Source organism: Chlamydotis macqueenii, chromosome 3, assembly GCF_036417535.1.
Source record: "Chlamydotis macqueenii isolate bChlMac1 chromosome 3, bChlMac1.mat, whole genome shotgun sequence".
NCBI lineage: Eukaryota > Metazoa > Chordata > Aves > Otidiformes > Otididae > Chlamydotis > Chlamydotis macqueenii.
The window spans coordinates 26,772,883-26,790,870 of NC_141558.1; the positions used below are offsets into that span (position 1 = coordinate 26,772,883).

Sequence of the window (17,988 nt, forward strand, 5' to 3'; positions counted from 1 at the left end):
ATTATTTTCATGAACTGATCAAGATCCATCTTAAAAGTTCATTTTCCCCTCCAGCTGCTCCAAATGGAAATGCAAGAGCCCTTCAAGTTTTCAATAATAATCTATATCACAGTCCTGACCTGGAGACATCGCCTCATTTTTCATGACATTCAGAATGCTGGCTTTTTCTGACATCGCCAGTATGGTTGCCAATGACAGTGGTAAGATTTGTGACTTGGCTGTCTCTCTGCAGGCAGTATATATTTTATGTAAGGCATTGAGCAAACACTAATTTTGCAAGAGCTTTCAGCCATTATGCATCTTGGCCAGATTTACACTGGCAACACAAGACAACGAGTGATTCCAAAATCCATTATTTTGTCCTGAGTCACTGAACTGCTGCAAAACACTCATTTTGTTATGAAAAACAAGCATTTATTTACTTTCAAAAGTGTTCAACAAGCCACAAAACACATTTTACACATTAACCACTACTGCTAGGTCACAGTAGTTATTTCGGTAATTATTTTATATATTTGCAGATAAAAATGAAAATTTTAGTGACGCTGAGAATTCATTTCTAGTTTTCTGAAAAAAAAAAAATTTCCGCTGCCACACCTATCATTTCCTCACTGGGGGATGTGATATCTGAAATGAGGATTGAGAAAGGTCTTTTGGAAAAAGACCCTAAGTATACAAGGTCGAATAACATCTAATACTTGAACAAAAACTGTCCTGAGGCTCTGAGTCTGAAAGCTTGCAAGCTAGTTTTCAAAATTAGATAGAAATTTGTGTGGTTTGTTATGCCTGAACAGTGCTCTTGAAAGCAATGGGACTTCACAGAAACAAAAGGATTGAGATTGGCTTGTAACAAAAAGGAGAAGAGAAAACCTGGCAACACAAATGTAGTGGTCCATATATGACATCCACAACACTCCAACTCCAAAGTTTTTTACACTGTCTCTATTGTATCATCTACATAAACTGTTATGCAAACTTTTCCTTTGGTGGACATGTTTAACTATATGGACATAAAGTATGCTTTTGAAACAAATTTAACGTGTTTTATTAACTCTCCTGCTCCCTGGAGGCTCTAAGAAACTCTGAAAAATGGGTGATCTTGGATGGTCTGCACTGCATTTCCTAGACTACATAGCTTTAGTCAAAACTAAAGACAGCTTTTGCTTTTAAAGTCTTACATTTTGTTGGTTTTGTTCAGTTCAGATGAAGGATTTTTTTCTTATCTTTCTGTGTTGATTTTGGTATTCATAAAGCTCTTGAAGAAAGCGCTTGGGAACATGTTAGGAACCATGGTATGCTGTATAATGTGGCAGTACCATGTATGCTTATGTACAAAATCAGATGTAATCATACACAAATACACTTGCTAAGTACTCGATTTATCTTTTGAATTTAACTTACTTAAACTGTGAATGGTTTGTGGGAGTTCTAGGGCTTTTCTGCACCATTAAAAATGTGCTCAGGAAGACAATAAAACAAGGAGAGATTAGATTAATTGGTCATCCACTAAAGGATAAAATGGATAAAAGCCTTCTGAATTAAACAAAACACAAATGTCACTATCTCTACAATACTGGTGCTGAGAAGCAGATGTATCCTTCATCTGTCTGGGGAGCAGGGTGGAGGGGGAGTTGCACAGCCCTACAGCATGGACCAGTATCCACCAGCCTGCAGTGGTGGCAGGAGAAGGAGCAGGTGTCCATCTCACCTCCCTGACCCTCCTGCTTAAATTAAGTGTGCCCTTACTAACAAAGGGTGTGTTCACACTGCTCCCTACAAGCAGACACAAGAAAATGCTGACTGTATTTTTGATCCAGCTGGGAACAGGGGGTTACACCTATCTGAGTAAGTTAAAGAGTGCCCAGGAGTGCTCCCAGGCACTGGAGCGGCTTTGCTTGGAGTGGGAGGCTGCTCCCGGTGCACTTACATCCTATGCCAGCTCCACTGCATGGTTCCCAGCACCCTAAGGCAGTGCTGCAGGGACCTCTTCCAGGGGGGCATCTGCCATGGGGTCACTCTGTTTTGGAGACTGAGAAAGTTGTCCCTCCGGCTCATTTCACACCACAGTGTTCCTGAGCATGTTTAATTTACTAGTGTAACTTTGGCCAAAGTCAGCTCTAAACCAGAACTCATGTAGTTGTACTTAGGCAGTGCTTGAGCCCAAGCTAATAAAACCCGCTGAGGGGCAGGATATATTAGCTCAGGTTCAGTGCTGTGCTAACATGGCTATATGGCTTCCAGATGGCTCAGAATTTAGGCAGAGCTATTGCCTGCCAAACTCCATATATATATCAATATAAATACATATATCCTAAATTCCCCCACTGTAAGGACACTAATGAAGGTGAACTCACTCCCAATACTTTGCCTTGCAAGTAGCAGATCCACCAAGAGACTTAAATGTAACAACTCAGCAACATCCTCCACAGCAGTTGATGGCTACCGTGATTGTGGAAGTTAGGTGCCAAGGTTGACTGGTGGCAACCTTGAGATGAGATTGATAACTCTTAGTGTTGTAAAGGTGAGGCCAAGGCCAATATAAAGTATGTAGCCAACTACCTGAAGAAGCCAGGGTGCTGCCACGAGTCACTGTGGGTTGAAGGCAAGGCAGCCACCCTCTGCAGCCACCCTCTGCAGCATGTGGGCATGCTGCTTCTCTGGAGGTTTTGTAGGAGAATGGGACCTTGGAAGGCCCAGGCTGAAAGAAGTTAAAAAAGAGAGAGTGTGTCTCTTAACACCTCTCCCATCATCGCTGGAGAAGGACTTCACCAATCCTTCCTGCAGCATGTAGGATTAGCAGCCAAACTCCCTTCCAGGGGACACATGTCGGAGTGTACCCAAATACATGCTGGAGAGAGAATTTGCCTTCCCCAGGCTTCACTGGGATCAAGGAACCTATTTCTTTCCAGTTTCCTTTTGCTCTGATGAATAAAAAATACCTGAAGTAAGGGTCAGAGTTGAGGAGCTGCCTGTCCATCTCAAGAAAACACAAAGAAACCTTCCATACAGCTATGTGGAAACAGAAATCACCTTAGTCAGCTTGGGCTTTTCAAAGTTGCCATCAGTTTCTTCCACTCTGATGTGCGGGTGGCTGGAAAATAACTGAGAGCTGCAGTAATCTAAGAAAAGGCACAGAGCTATATGGCTGTGGGGGCTACCCAGGATCTTGTATTGAGAGCTGTGTATTTGGAACGTGTTTTATTCTGTGCATCATCAATAGTTATGGTTACACATTATCTCCTTCTCCCATTTTATGTAGACAGCACTAGGCTCACACTTCAGTGATAAAAACAGCAAAGGGAATACTCTTGCAGCTATGTATACTCCTCCAGTAAAAGTGATGTTCAAACCATTGCCAACTTCCAATTACAAAAATGTTAAATGTTAATACAAAGGTGTTGATTCACTGGAACATGTTTTAAGTCTTAGGAGACATATGGTATATATACAGGAAAAGCGTCACATGGAGCTTTTTGAATTGTTTCTGCATCTGCATTGATTTTATGCTGCAATTCACCTAACACCCGCACTTCCATCAGTGTGAAAATGATCACCTCTCGTTTTAAACACAATGGAGAGTTTTGGTGTCAAAAAGAGGGAATCGGCCAAAAGGGGATGCTGGAGGAGACATTTAAAAAAGAAATAAAAACCCCCTCATCCTTAATTTACCACAGCCCCAGGGAAACAATGCATTATATGTTGACAGCTTCCATATGTGTCATGCAAACCTTTATTCTTACTGTTCAAAATAAAACGTCCCATTAAGAGAAAAAGTCTACATTTCATGCTAAAATGAGACGTATGATACCAAATACTGTCTTAAAGAAAAAAGAAAACACATTCCAATGTCATGTGGCTTTTTGTACTTCTCCAGCTTTTTCAAAGGAGGGAAAATATTAATTACAACAAGCAGACATTCTTCCAAAGTTGTTTTTATCACACTGCTATATTCAATAGTTACAAATATTTTTTATTCCTTACGTAGACATTATTATTATTATTTATGCACCATCTTCTGGGATCACCAAAGAAGTATATCTACACATGTAATTGCCTAAAAAGTCACTGAAAGATAACTGTGAGAAACATTACTGTTAATGATAATGATAACAATATAGCAGCACCCTAGAGTCTCAGTAATTATTGACTACCCATTTTAAAGGTGCTGTATAAATAAATCTAAAAATTAGCATGTGTTTACAGACTTGATTATCCAGGGGCCCAGTGCAGCACCTAAATACCTCGAGCAGGGATCCTCTGACTTAGCAGAATCCCATTTACTTTAACGGTCTGTTGTGATGGAAAGGTTAATGGATCAGGTGTTATCATAAACGTCTCTCTAGGTACTGGGGCAGAACTCCTCTATCTCCCATAAACTCAATGCACAGCGGAAGGCATGAAGAAACGTGCTTCAGACCTGCATGGCCTAAAGTTCACTTGAGCCAAGGGAAGGTTTTTCGGTTGATTTGAACCAGTCTCTGAGCTTTCACAGAAAACTGGTTGGAGGAAAGGTGGGTGGGGTTCTCTGGGTTACAAACTGAGTCCACTACATACTGAGTCATGTATAAAAATTCATGTTCCATCTGTACACAAACATGTCATTCAGCTGCTGGTGTTTCTAATAGCTTCCAGAAGTAACAGCAACCCAATAAAAATAATCAAAGCCTTAAGAGCAAAATTGTAAGAGCATGAAAGGATGATTTTCCTTATGCTAAGCGAACTGGTATAGCAAGGTCTTCCTTATAGTTTTTAAAACTTTAGTCCCTAGAAGGGCACTCTTCTTGTGTGAATAAACTGAAAAGGGAACAGAAAGTGATGGAAGAGGGGAATTCCCTCCTCACCCAGGCAGCTGTGTGGAGAAACTCAAATAAGTGAGGTGCAGAAGGTAAAGCTGCCTGTGGCTTTGGAATTTAAAATAGAAAATTACCTATCACCTTTCTGATCTTAGGAGCAGGACAGGGGAAATATTTACCTAAACTGTTCTTTTACAATTTCTTCAGTGTATTAACCTAAAGGTTTCCTGTTACCCATACAAATTTTCCTGCTGTTTACTGAGTGAATGGATATGATTTTGAGGCTAGAACCAACAAATTGCTGGTTCCAGGGTTTCTTAATGATTGCCTTTCATGGGTAAATAATTTTCAAGAATTTCTGTATTTGAATCTCCTGGAAAAAAAAGTCAAGGACAGAGTTTATTCTGGAGCAGGAAAGCTGGCCAGAAGCCAGTCCACCTAATTTGGATCCCTGACGGAGGTGTCACCTCTCCAGAATTTTTAAGGGCTTAAAAATGGCCTCACAAAATCAGGCCGCCTAGCAGGGCCGCTCCCTGTACAGCCCGAGCTCAGGTGCGGTGCCTTTGAAGGTTGGTTGAGTGCAGCAACAACATGGTCTACTTTGTATTGCTGCCTCCCTTTTCCACTGCCTGTACTCTGACCATATAGGCAATATTAGGTGTAATGATCATCTGCTCTGGTTCAAGCCTGCCAACTCCCTTTTTAGGCATCGTGCCTGAAGGAGGACAGTTTTTGCATAACTCTCCAGCAGCCAGAGCACTTGCCGAAAAAGTATGAGAGGCTTTGTTCACAGCCCAGCTGAGCCTGAGGGAGAATTCAGATCAAAAACAATGAGAAAATGTAGATGTAGCCAGAACAAAGAAAGAACAAAAAAAAATAAAAATGAATCCTTACACCAGGGTTTCTTCTGCTACTCATTAACATTATGTCAGCTAAGGTTTAGATTAACTGGCATCATAGATCCCTTGACCTCTGACACAAAAAGCTTTTTGACAAGAAAGAGCTAAATGTGAAAATTTGCTTGTAAAGTAGTATGGATTAAGTGAGCCATCAGAGAAAAAAACTGTATATAAGTCTCTTTTTATTAGTTTCTAAAGAAGTCTAAGTAAAGAACATTTCTTCTAAAAATATTGTTATGCATTGAGATGCATTTTCACTTTTTAATGAAGAGCATAACTGTGAATAATGTAGTAGCATAGTCAATTTGTACTAAAAACCCCACAGCTCTGACTTCAGTTTTGATAGTGTTCTTTCTAATTTTCAGCTAATTAAAATTTTCAAAATTTCAAATTTTTAACCCATTTCAAGATAAAACAAGTTGTTTGTTTGGTTGTTTTTTTTTCGCATTATAGAAAGCCAATTCCCACATTACCCTGTCATTCACCTTTCTCCAACACCAGTACCAGCAGCTATGAGGTACCTCCTGAACAGTCCTGAGGTTTTTTTATACCTTTCTCCACGCTTCAGCCCAGAAAAATCTTTAGAAACTTTCTAGAACAAAAGCTCCCCTAATCTGCTTCAATTTCCTGAATGTAATCATCAGTGGAAGAACATTACAATGGAAATTAATTTTGTATGTAGGAGCTTTTATCCCAAACTTCATTTAATTTAACTTGATTCAGTTAGCTTTATAATTGCCATATTCTACAGAATTAAGAATAATAGAAGGCTTGCAGACTGTAGCTATGGCAGGATAAGACTTGTGTTCTTTGCTTGTAAACTCTCAGTGAATTGTCATCCAGTCAAGTTAAAAAACACCCGTCCAGAAAATGTTCCCAGCAAGAGATGACAAGAGCATATGTGGCATCATGATCTACAGTTATGATCTTACCGTCCCCGGTTTCAGCGCAGAGTTGTAAGCCCAGATTGTTCTGTGGATTAATCACCCAGTGATTGCTGGTCACAGTAATGTCAAACACAAACCAGCCCACATCAGAAGCTTGTGCCTTTCTTGTGTCTAACAGGAACAAGTCTGCATCCCTAAGTTAAAGAAAATAGAGAGTTAAGGTGTTCAAATATTATTATTTTTTGTCCTTAATTTCCTTGATGACAATAACTTCCCGGAGTCCAAATGAATAATCTTTTGACATATCCTCATTATGACACAGTACTGCATGCGCTGTAGCTAACATTTAATTGTTAAGTATAATATAGGCATTTTCCCTCAGAGGCCTTTCCGAAATGAGTCTCAGCATGTGAAAACTACAGCTTTGGAAAACCTGAAAAATCCAGCTTCCTGATATAAATACACAAAATATATAATTGAGGCTGTGTATGAAGGATTCATCTTTCAGCACTACAATGTCTCAGGAAGATTAACTTTTATAAACCATTCAGTGTAAAAGACAAAAAATGTCAAAACCATGTTCCAGTTTCAACTAAAATTCAAAAGTATAGTGTTGCAAAAAAAATTTCTGTTATTAATAACATATGACAGCAGCTATATCATATGACAAAACATGAATAGATTACAGTTCAGACAGTTTCATATTAGTATAGATGTTTAGAAAATAAGTCTCTATATCAAAGTAGAAATTATATATCTATTCAATAACGCAATTATTACATTTTAACCCTCAGTGCCCTGGTATATTCTCAAATTCGTTCCTATGAAATCTTCCTGTAATTCAGAAGGGCTGCTCAGAGGAGTTAGTATAATCATGTTGCTAAACGTTTAGCATGGATCGGTTATTTCTTCTCTTTTCACATATCTCCTGACACAATTGATTCCAGAACCACATCTGTATTACAAACAATTTACTACAATCACCACAGTAAACCCAAGATATTTAACTCTCATCAGTTTCATTTTACATGCTTCTACAAGGCAGCATGCATTATTAAAAATTATTTTCACAATTTAGCATTTAAAACCTAAATCTAGAGTTACAGAAATCTATTTATTTTCTGCCATAAATAGTAATCAAAACAATAATAGACAAGAAAAAATATTTTATTCTAGATTTCAACTGTCCAAATCAACTAAAGACAGACTTGGCTTACACAGACCTTGGAATCATACTGTTACCTTGCAGACAGCATGAATATAAGCTTAAAGAGGTAAAACAGACAGAAATAATAGGCTTCATGTATAAAAAGTGGATTTAAAATTACAGTGGTCCTGTCACCATATTGTTATGTTGCTTAATCACAACAACATCGTAGGAAGTTACTGTCTTATCTAGACTAAACATTGTAAATAGACCTAGAAGGTCTGATAGTCAAAAAAACATCTCGTATAGCTCTTGAAACTGTGATTGTTCAATACTTGGGAAAATAAGAGCAAATGAGCTATGACAAGCATTTGTTTACTTACATGTGAGAAATATCTGCAGAACCAATTTAAAGAGCTCAGAAATTATAAAGGAGGAGTTTTTTTAAAGAAAATGTACATTGAAATAGCTTTCTTTCAAGTCACATTTTTTTGTTCTGTTAAAGGACAATCTTTTGCTGGGCTCTTATTGCTTCCTTCTATTAGAGCTGTGATAATGACCACACAAGGAGAAAACATACGTTCTCCCTCTGGAGCTAACATGAAAACAGTCTTACAGTTCAAAAGAGCCTGACCTGCTACGCTAGCACTGAACAAATTAACAACGTACCACAAACTCATAAATAGTACTCTCTGGAGTCTTAAATGCCGATGTTTTTTCCCTAATAAGCAGTTTTATCGGAACTTTAAAGCTGAAAGGTTTAATTCTGAATGTGACAGTCTTTAAGACATTTATTTATAAATGTTTCTTGTATCATTCAGTAGAAGAATGTAAAATTGTTTGTAATATAAAATATTACAGTATCACAGCGCTATAATTTCACATTTGTCTTGTGACCTTCTAGAATACATAATTGTTTTCCCATATGGATTCTTTCAGCTCCAAACTTTGCTAGGACTGATACAAAATGTTCTCAAAAGTCAGGATGCACAATGTCTCATATGCCGAATCAGAACAGGGGAGTAATAACAGTACAGTCCAGAAATCCCTATGAAGGACAAATTTCCCCTGTGGATCTCTCCTTATTGTGACTTCGTTATTTTGTTCTGCAGCAGAAACTCACACCAAAATGTCTTTGGTATTGATATGTCAATTTTCTTGTCTGCCTTCCTACAAGCCTAGTGATCAGTTAATGTAATAGACTCAAAGAGGCAGATTGTTCTTATTCATTAATTCAGCAAATGAACAAAAAAGTAGTTATGGGTACCTAGAGAAAACTAGAACTGATTCTTCAGAACACATAGTAGAACAGAGAAAATGTCTCCGGACCAAAGCTAATGATTTAGCCCATGTAACAGCAATTTACTACAGAAATTCAAACTATTTGTCAGGAAAAACTCCAACTTTTTTCACAATTTATATAAATATAGGGTGAAAACTTGACCCCTGAGGAGCTAGTGAGAGCTCTGGGATCAGGATTGCCCCATTAGCTGGTGTCATTCACTCAAACTTCTCATCACATTCTGTGACATTTTTAATTTTAAAATTCTCCTTTATTCTCTGAGAAGAAAAAAACAATCACACTTAAAATGAAAAACAGCTGCAAATTTTGGCTCTAATTAAAAAAAAAATATTTCTTTTAAAAAAAAATAGTCCACAACACATAATAAAAAAGTAAGGCATTATGTCGTAAATAGCCCAAAATGCAAGAGTGAACACATTCAAGCAGAATACAGCTGATTGGCTTTACCTTTATGGAGGCTGTTTAAGTTTAGTGATCTCAGCCTGGTCCCAAACGGCCAGTTGTGTATAGCAGAAATGCTACCACAGTCAAGAATTTCAACAAAGAGGCTGCGGGCAGAATGTCTAAGAAGCTCCAGATCTCCTGGGTCACTTAAGGAAATAAAGGTGGAATAAACCATCTATATGTTCCTTGAAACCCAGCAAAGTGTTCGACCAGATCAAATCATGATCACTATGTAATAGGCCATCCCCATAATGCTGCTTCACCTCTCGCCTCATTCCAGAAAGCTGCTTTAGTATCTTAATGCCACTGGAGGATTCCCTAATGCAGGAAGAATCCTTGGGGTTTAGTTAAATTAGTGGCTAGCTGCCACCAGATCATGAACAAGGATTTGGCCTGTTGGACTACATTACTTTCATCATGAGAAAAGATCTGGGTAGGAGTACATTGGCAGGGCTGTGTAGGAAAGTTTGCCTTGCCATGGGCTGTGCTTTACACGCTTACTTAGAACAAACAGAAAACTTCAGTCCCAAAGACTGTCATTGCAGGAAACTGTGAGCAAGTTCAATACACACACACACTTCAGCGGCCCTGCTGCCACAGAAACACAAGAATGTACGAGACTACAACATAATCCTTAGTTTGCAACTCAGAAACACTAAATCCTGACCACTTCTTGCCTGAAAGCATGGCAAGACCACATTTGGGATTGCAGAGCCATGTCAAACACCCATGTTTCCTGTTCAGAGCAAAGAAGGGTGGAGAAGCAGGGTCAAACTCATCAGTTGTGATGTGGTATAGCACTAATAAGGAGTGTGGGACATCATAGAATCATAGAATTGTTCCTGTTGGAAGGGACCTTTAGAGGTCACCTAGTCCAACCCCCATGCAAGATGCAGGGACACCTACCACTAGACCCATCAATGCCTCATCCAACCCGATCTTGAATGTTTCCAGGGATAGGGCATCTACCATGTCTCTGGGCAACATGTTCCAGTGCCTCACTACCCTCATAGTTCTCTCACCCTTACATTCTGCAGTTGCAACTTCTGAAAATTTTACACCTAAAATCTCATGTACGTATATAGGATAAATCTGAGGTGACCAAGTTAAGAATAACACTAATGAAGTTTGGTCCCCAAAGCAAAAGCTGTGGTTTTATTTAAAAAAAAAAAAAAAAGAAAAAAAAGAAAGGGAGCTCTTTCTGTCTGGAGGTATCAAGAAGCAGGTGGGAAAAGTTCCTTGTTTCTAACTTGAACAGTGAAGAGCTTGTGGTCTTCTCCCATCCTGTCCCACTGAGGCATTTGCTTCTACATAGTCTGTATATGTGTAGAGACTGGCAAAATCAACAACAGGAGGGAAACACTTAGTTTACATCTGATATTTCTGTAGTTATACTGGTAAAATTAAATGGGTGATATATCATTTCACGTCTCCCTTTCCAAAATCATGCTTCCATTAGAGGACATGGGGCTTTTATGTTTACAAATGGAAGTATAAAACATTTCTAAATTTATGCTTATGTATTGAAACAAATCAAGAGCATTCTTTAGTGGTTTCACAGAGACGGTTGTCACTTTAACAAGTCGGATAATATTAAAGTGTGATCTTACTTCAGAGTAGTAAGCAGTTTTTCTTTCTCTAAAATAAAATAGAAACCACTTACTGGGAAAACATTAAAAAAAAAAAACAAAACAAAAATCATGAAATGGATCAGAAAAACTAACTTTTCCCATTAGTTCTTAAAAAAAATCTGTTGAATTTGCAGGTGAAGAGCTTTCATCACCCTAGCCTTGACCTGTGGTCTTTAAAAAGATATGTTTTATTCCTTCCGCTTTCATTCCTTCTTCCAAGAATTTTCTTTTAGAACCTACGTCAAAAGAATTTTTGCAAGCTGAAGATAGAGGTTAAAATAAATCCCACACTTTCTTGTTCCTGACCAAATTTAATAAGAAACCAGAAGGAATTCTGGAAGGATGAGTGCTTTCCCTGCTGCTGGTTCTGCTCCATTGACATAAAAAGACTCCTTGTTTATAGCCATAAAAAAATCATAACTTGATGTTCAGAGATCTCACCTGGAAGGTACAAGATCAAGCTTCTGTGAATAGAAAAGAGATTTGAATTCTGGCCCGGCCTTGGAGCTAACTGCTGATGTGGCATGTTTTTCCTCCAGAACACTCTGCAAGTTTAGGCTGCCATTTTCTTTGCTTTTGCTAAATGTGCCCAGGATAGAAATATTTTATCTAATCCAAGATGAGGAAAAGTTTTTGTTTATATCAAAACAAAACCTTTTCTTTTTCCTGCTTTTCTAAAAAAAAAAAAAAAGGTATACTGATTTAGTTTCAAAAACCAAATTTTGAATGTGTGTAACTTTTTTTTTCAGAAGTGTCTTGGAATTGCTACTAGTTTTTAATGGGGATTTTCAGGTATTTAGCTGCTTTGCCTGGTGAAATCTGGTCATTTACTTAGATCTTGCAGTCTTGGAAACATGTCACACAGATCTCTGCAAACTCGGATTCAGAGATTTGCTCATGCACAACATCAAATTTGTTTTAATTTTCAGCTATGGTGAGCTGCATGTGTTAAGTGTGCATATGTCATCTTAAAGTCAGTGCATGACTTCATCTTTTAATTACATTGGGCAGAATATTAAAACACATGCAAAAAACACACACTCCTTCAACTGTAAACAATGTTGAACAACCTATCTGCCTTTAAGGAGCTACATGAATCTTGGCTGGTAGTACTTCAGCATCAGCAAATGGTGCATTTCCCAAATCCAGACAGACTGCGCATACGACTCCACCATTTGCTCACTAAGAACACAAACTCTCACTCACTCTGTGCATGGGCAGATTATTTCGTGAGATTGGACATGTAACTCTCCATAAACCTGGAATAAATTACACTGAAGATAAGTTTTATTCTTGCTCAGTATTTGTTGTCATTGCCTAGGAATTAATACTTCACAAGCCACAGTGATAGCAACGATGCCTTGCCGAGGGTACGCTTATGATCAGCTACTCTTTCCCTACTTAAGATGGAAACACAAGACATTATTCAAAATGTGATACGTTCATGCCAAGAGGGTACCTGTTTGGGTATTCCTTGATGATCTGATACACGCTGATCTGAATGGTTTCATTCTCAAAGCGGCTGTTGCTTCTGTCTTTGTATATCCGGAATTCAGCGGCTGTCACTGCCTCTCCGTGCGGGATTTGAGTAAGGTCAAAGCGAAACTCTTTGTAGTGCCTTCGCTGGTGGGAGAAGTCCTTGTCTCTTTCAACTGTGAGAAAAAGAGCTGAATGTAAATTAAAGAGGTAAAACAAATGCCTGTTTCCCATGATTAATGGAGCGTTCCCTGTGCTTGGGAATAAACAAACAGGACAATATAAAACTGTGCAAATAATAAAACCACAAGCCCAGACATACTTCCAGTTAAAGGAAATTCCACCAGCCCAATGTCTTCAGTTCAAAAGGAAAAAAATCTCAGTGGCTTTTATACAAATTCCAGAAGCTAGAGTGGAAAGAATATAAAAAAAAAGCTGAAAGAGGGCATTTTGTAAAGTAACTCAAAGTATGGACAAACTAAAAGCTGGGAACGGATTTAGGACTTCAATGTAGCCAGTAAGCACAGCAGTTGTAATGTCAGAGCCATAGATAACTTTGGAAAACACTAATTGCCACTAATAAACAGGCAGATGAGATTAGTACTGCTCATTTCCACTTAACGCAATAAATTCTGAAGTGGTAGTAAAGTGCACTGCAAAAACGATATATTTAAGAAGCGCTTACATCACATAAATTAACACATTGTACTCTAACGTCGTAAGCATCATCCTGCTGGTGGTCAGCAGAAGGAGCAATGAATCAGGGCTGAGTGGTTCTGGCAAGCCAACAGCAAAGGGAGCTGGGCTGCTCCTGGGGTGAGAAGTCCCCTCAAACCTGCTGTGGGTGGGCAGGTGCAGCTCCCACTGCTTCTGACACTGTCACAATTTAAAATAAAAAAAAAAAAATGACTTCATCATGGCTTCATTCAGGATTCTACAGAATTTTAAGGGGGAGAAACAGAGTATTCTAGTTTATTTGAGTTTGCCACTGATTTGGGGCTAATTCCACTGTCTGCTGCTGTTCTGATCCTGTTAGGAGCGACTTTTTGCAATGGAATACGTGTTTTGATGTGGCAAGGGAACCTACAGGCCACAGTACTGGCTGATGACCACCTTATGGGATTAATACCTCAGATTTTACGGATGTGGAAAGGAAAATGATCCACAGTTTCTACTGCCACAGAGTGCGATGTATCATTGACCTGTGAAGCAGCTGTGCTCTGCGGGAAGACAGAACTTCTCACTTCTGGAGAAGTTCCACCTGCCTTGTGAAATAGGTTTGCTTTGCTGATCATGGAGAAAGCCTAAAACACTCAGAGCTGGGATTTGGTTCAGATAAGCAACTAAACATTTATGACTGCACCCAGCTACACTAAGTACTCCCCCTTGTAACTTCTACTCTTTTATTGAGTTTTAATCTTAACAGTCCTTGAATCTGAGGAAGGAACAATGTCAGTTTGGAAAAAATGTGTATTTATACTATTAATAGTTACACATATAAATAATAAATTGTGTATGTTATTACAATATATACGTATATTTATACTTATAGGCTCATGTATATGTATACACCCACACAATTTTGTCACATGTATGTTTGTATGTGTATATAAATATATATATATGTATTTATATATAAACCTGCATATGTGTATTATTATACTGTATATGTGGTCTTACAAAATAGAAACGCACTGAAAAAAAAACCCAAACATTTTGGGCTTGCTATATAAGGGTATAGTTATGGACATATCATAGTTAGAGATACTGAAGGAAAAGTATTCACATTCTTTTCAGAGCAGTAGTTACCAGTTAAGCTGCTTGTGGCCAGGTAGCTAATCCCTTGCAGGGTACTTCCCTTTCACCCTTTCAGAAATGTAAAATATCCTTGTTTTCATTAGGTTTTTTTTTTTTTTTAATGTACAAATCTATGTTACCTTAAGAATCACCAAAAATAAAAATAAAATATATAGGCTATAGGAACACTTTATCTTCAGTGAAAACGAACTTTCTCCAGGCCAACAAAAGGGAAGTTGTCTGCTGTGAAGTTTCCTTGGCTCAAGTGCATATTTCGCTTACATGGTTTGCCGTTGTACACTATGTAAGAAAAGTAAAGCAGAAAAGAGGCAGAAGCATGTAAACCGGCTGCCCTGTACCTGAAGATGAATGGGCTGCTACTGAGGAGAAACAGGATACAGGCTATTTAGCAGCTCCACTGCCCGCCTCTAAACTGTGAGATATATACAGAGATCTGACTTGAGGTTTGGGGTTTGTTTCCTTTTTTTTTTTTTAATGTCCATGTAAAGCCTTTCATGTTGGAGAGAACTTGGCAGAGATTAGCATATGCAAATACACTGAACCAGGGAAGATTTTTCTAATGCAAAGAGTCTGCTGCAAGTTTCTAAGGTTATAACTGAGCATTTTACAACTAACGTCAAACAGATATATCAATAACCTTTAAATGAAAAATATATTAAAGGCAGACTTAATGTAGCAACCCTTTCTGATATCTCTCGTCAGTATTTATTCAACAAGTGTTTACCAGCATGTGTGGGTAACTAAGCACTTCTCACTGTGAGTAAGCATTGGAGAATTAGACACTGAATAAAATGTTTAAATGCCTGTACTCCTGGCCTCTTTTGCTTTCATTTGGGTTTGAGGTTTCCTTTTGTCTAGTTTCCTTCAAGTAACTTCTAACTAGTACCATTAATTTGGAAACAACAGTTCTCTCCCTGTATTTTATAGTTTGGACAGAAACCTCTACAACACCCTGGGATAGCATCATGTAGTTCTCTCAGGACCACTCACAACTGCTGAAAGAACACCGATAGCCACTTCCTGACAAGCCCAAAGTTGATTATTACAGCTCACACAGATAGTACTTATCTGTGTTTCCATGTATACCCAAGGAAGAGACAGCACTGCCATCTGAAAGGGACACAAGTTCAAAATTTCTTTGGATCAAGACAGCATTTAACAGACAGACCAGGACTTGGGAGTAGCAACAGCCTACAGAAATGAAGGTCTGTAGGAAGCAGTCACTGAACACCGTGAAAAACCCTGCATCCAGGGCAGTCCTGCTCTCCACAGTGAAGTCAGAATCTCAAACTGCAAATTTCCATCAGCCAACGTACAAAACATAAAAACAACTGTAACAAATTTAGACAAGTTAAGATCTTGTATTACATAGTAGACTGCAGAGGCAGTGGCTGAGATGTTGCAATATTGACTAATGGCTAGAACAACAGCCAAGTTATAAAAGCAAAATGTTATTTAAGGATATTGAGTATTTTAATACAAAAAAATAATACACAACTCTCGATCTCTTTTGCATCTGATAAATGCCTGGTCGGGGAAGACTGTGAATGCTCTGTAGGGTATCTCTCCATCCTGCTGAAACGGCATGAAGTGCAGGGGCATTACCATGTCTCTAATACTTTTACTTCACATGCAATAACTTTTCAACACTGGCAGACCAAAAAAATACAGGTTAAGATTCTGAAGTGTCCACTTCTTCCAGAGCGTTCTCATGTCATTCCAGCTCTGCTCAGTTCATCTGCCAAAATGCATCTCTGTGGGACTGATCACAGCATCTAAAAACTAGTTGACCAGAGAATCAGAAAGTCCTTTTTTAAGCATTGGAGGAACACAATTTTTCCAAGAAAAAATAACTGGAATATTATGGTCAATGCTGATTACAATGAAATTCTTCGTTTGCTTTCATTGATCAGGATTCTTAGCATTAACTTTAAAAAATGTTATTTTTATACCACCTGAAACTAATACATTCAGCACTGTGGTTACATCAGACAAATCATGGCTTGGGGGAATATCGCAAACACCTGTGTGTAAGATGGGAAAGAATGATATTTTCCGATGAAATATTCATACTGTATTAACACTAAGCCCATTCTAAAAAGAATGAAGACAAATTTACACCACAAAGATATTTTGGAAAATGGATCATCTTTTACACAAAGAGAAAACATCATGCATTAATTTTTATTAATAGAAGTATTCATCTTCTGGGAAAAAAAAATGCAAAGCACATATACGGATGGACAGTATAATAAGTAATCAGTATTTTACCAATTCAGCTATAAATGTCTGATTAACTGTTGACTGAGCTTAAAAAACGTCAAAAGTGCTAGCACTGAGTTTAGGTCATAGTGCATGAGGGCCTATTCGACGTGCTCTTTCAGTAGTGATTAGCTCCCTACTGACATGTGCTTTGTTTTTGCTGAAGAGGTTGGTTGGTATGTGTTGACACGTAGGGAAAGTGAAAGCTTCTTTGGCAAACTGGCAAACAAACCCAAGATATGTTGTAATAAGCCGATTTAAAAATGTAAGATCCCAGGATCCGAACTGGATTCACAAATAGTGAAGCCTCACTAATCAAATTAATGTCACTGTTTAACTACTAAGTACACATGCCAAGGCAAAACAGAGGGTCTTAAAGAGGGCCTAACTATAAGGTGCCATTTACACTAATCTCACAGAATTTCACTGTTTGACTCTGAATTCTTTGTATAAGCACTAAGTAAACCAGTCAGTTTTAATCACTTCAAGGTGATAAAGGTTACAGTAAGCTGATACACTACAAATGCACTCGTTTACATCTTGAATATAATTAAATGATAGTTTATCTACAGTGAACACTTGTGGTTATCTGACAAAAACAGGTCAAAGGTTCCAGGCGTTTTCTCCTGAAATTACTCAGTGCTGCCTCTAATGACTGATAATTGAAAGCAGAGGCTGGAAATATCAAATGTGGTAGGTGACAGATAAGCAACAGATTAATGCAAGTACTCTGTTACAGGACACTAAAAGGTCAGAGGCCTAGGAATTAGCTATTGTGCTACTGTGAAAAGACAGACATCAAAAAACTGTTTACCTCATTCTTGTTTTTCTCTCCAACATTAAAATTCTAGAACCACATTCTCTATTCCACAATTAAACTATTTAAAGTTACTCACTTTTTACAAAATAAGGCAACAAAGGTTTTGTAGGGCATGTGGATAGAAGAAAAGATGTGATCCTAGAGCAGAATGAAGGATTCTTTTTCTCAAAAAAAGAGCTCTGCTAGGTGTAAATATTTTAATGAAGTGCATCAGAGCGAAGTTAAGAAGCACATTCATCAGAACATCATTATCAGTTGAGAAGACCAGATAATAGATTTTTTAAAATATATTTTAAAGGTTTGTCATATTGTTTAGCCTTTTACACTGTAGAAAATTAACATTAACCCTGGAAACTTAGATTAAGCTTATATCAGCAAGTATATCTTTCATCTTTTTACTCTGGAAGTCCTAAAAATGCAAAATCTAATTCCAAATTTGTGGAAGAAAATGGCAGCCTTTTCATTCTGCCCATTGGCCTTTGAATAAGGACTACAGTCTTCCAAAAAA

At 38.1% G+C, this 17,988-nt stretch overlaps 1 protein-coding gene across 5 annotated transcripts in view; it reads right to left on the minus strand.

Annotated features, from left to right (window-relative positions):
* BMP5 (bone morphogenetic protein 5) overlaps window positions 1–17,988 on the minus strand; it is a 57,950-nt gene that overhangs the window by 21,492 nt on the left and 18,470 nt on the right. For all 5 annotated transcript variants that reach the window (XM_086743785.1, XM_086743784.1, XM_086743782.1 and 2 more), the window contains 2 exons: window positions 12,564–12,756; window positions 6,625–6,773 (listed from right to left, as the gene is read on the minus strand). In XM_086743785.1, coding sequence (XP_086599911.1) covers window positions 6,625–6,773; window positions 12,564–12,756 — 342 coding nt within the window. The remainder of the gene's footprint in view (window positions 1–6,624; window positions 6,774–12,563; window positions 12,757–17,988) is intronic.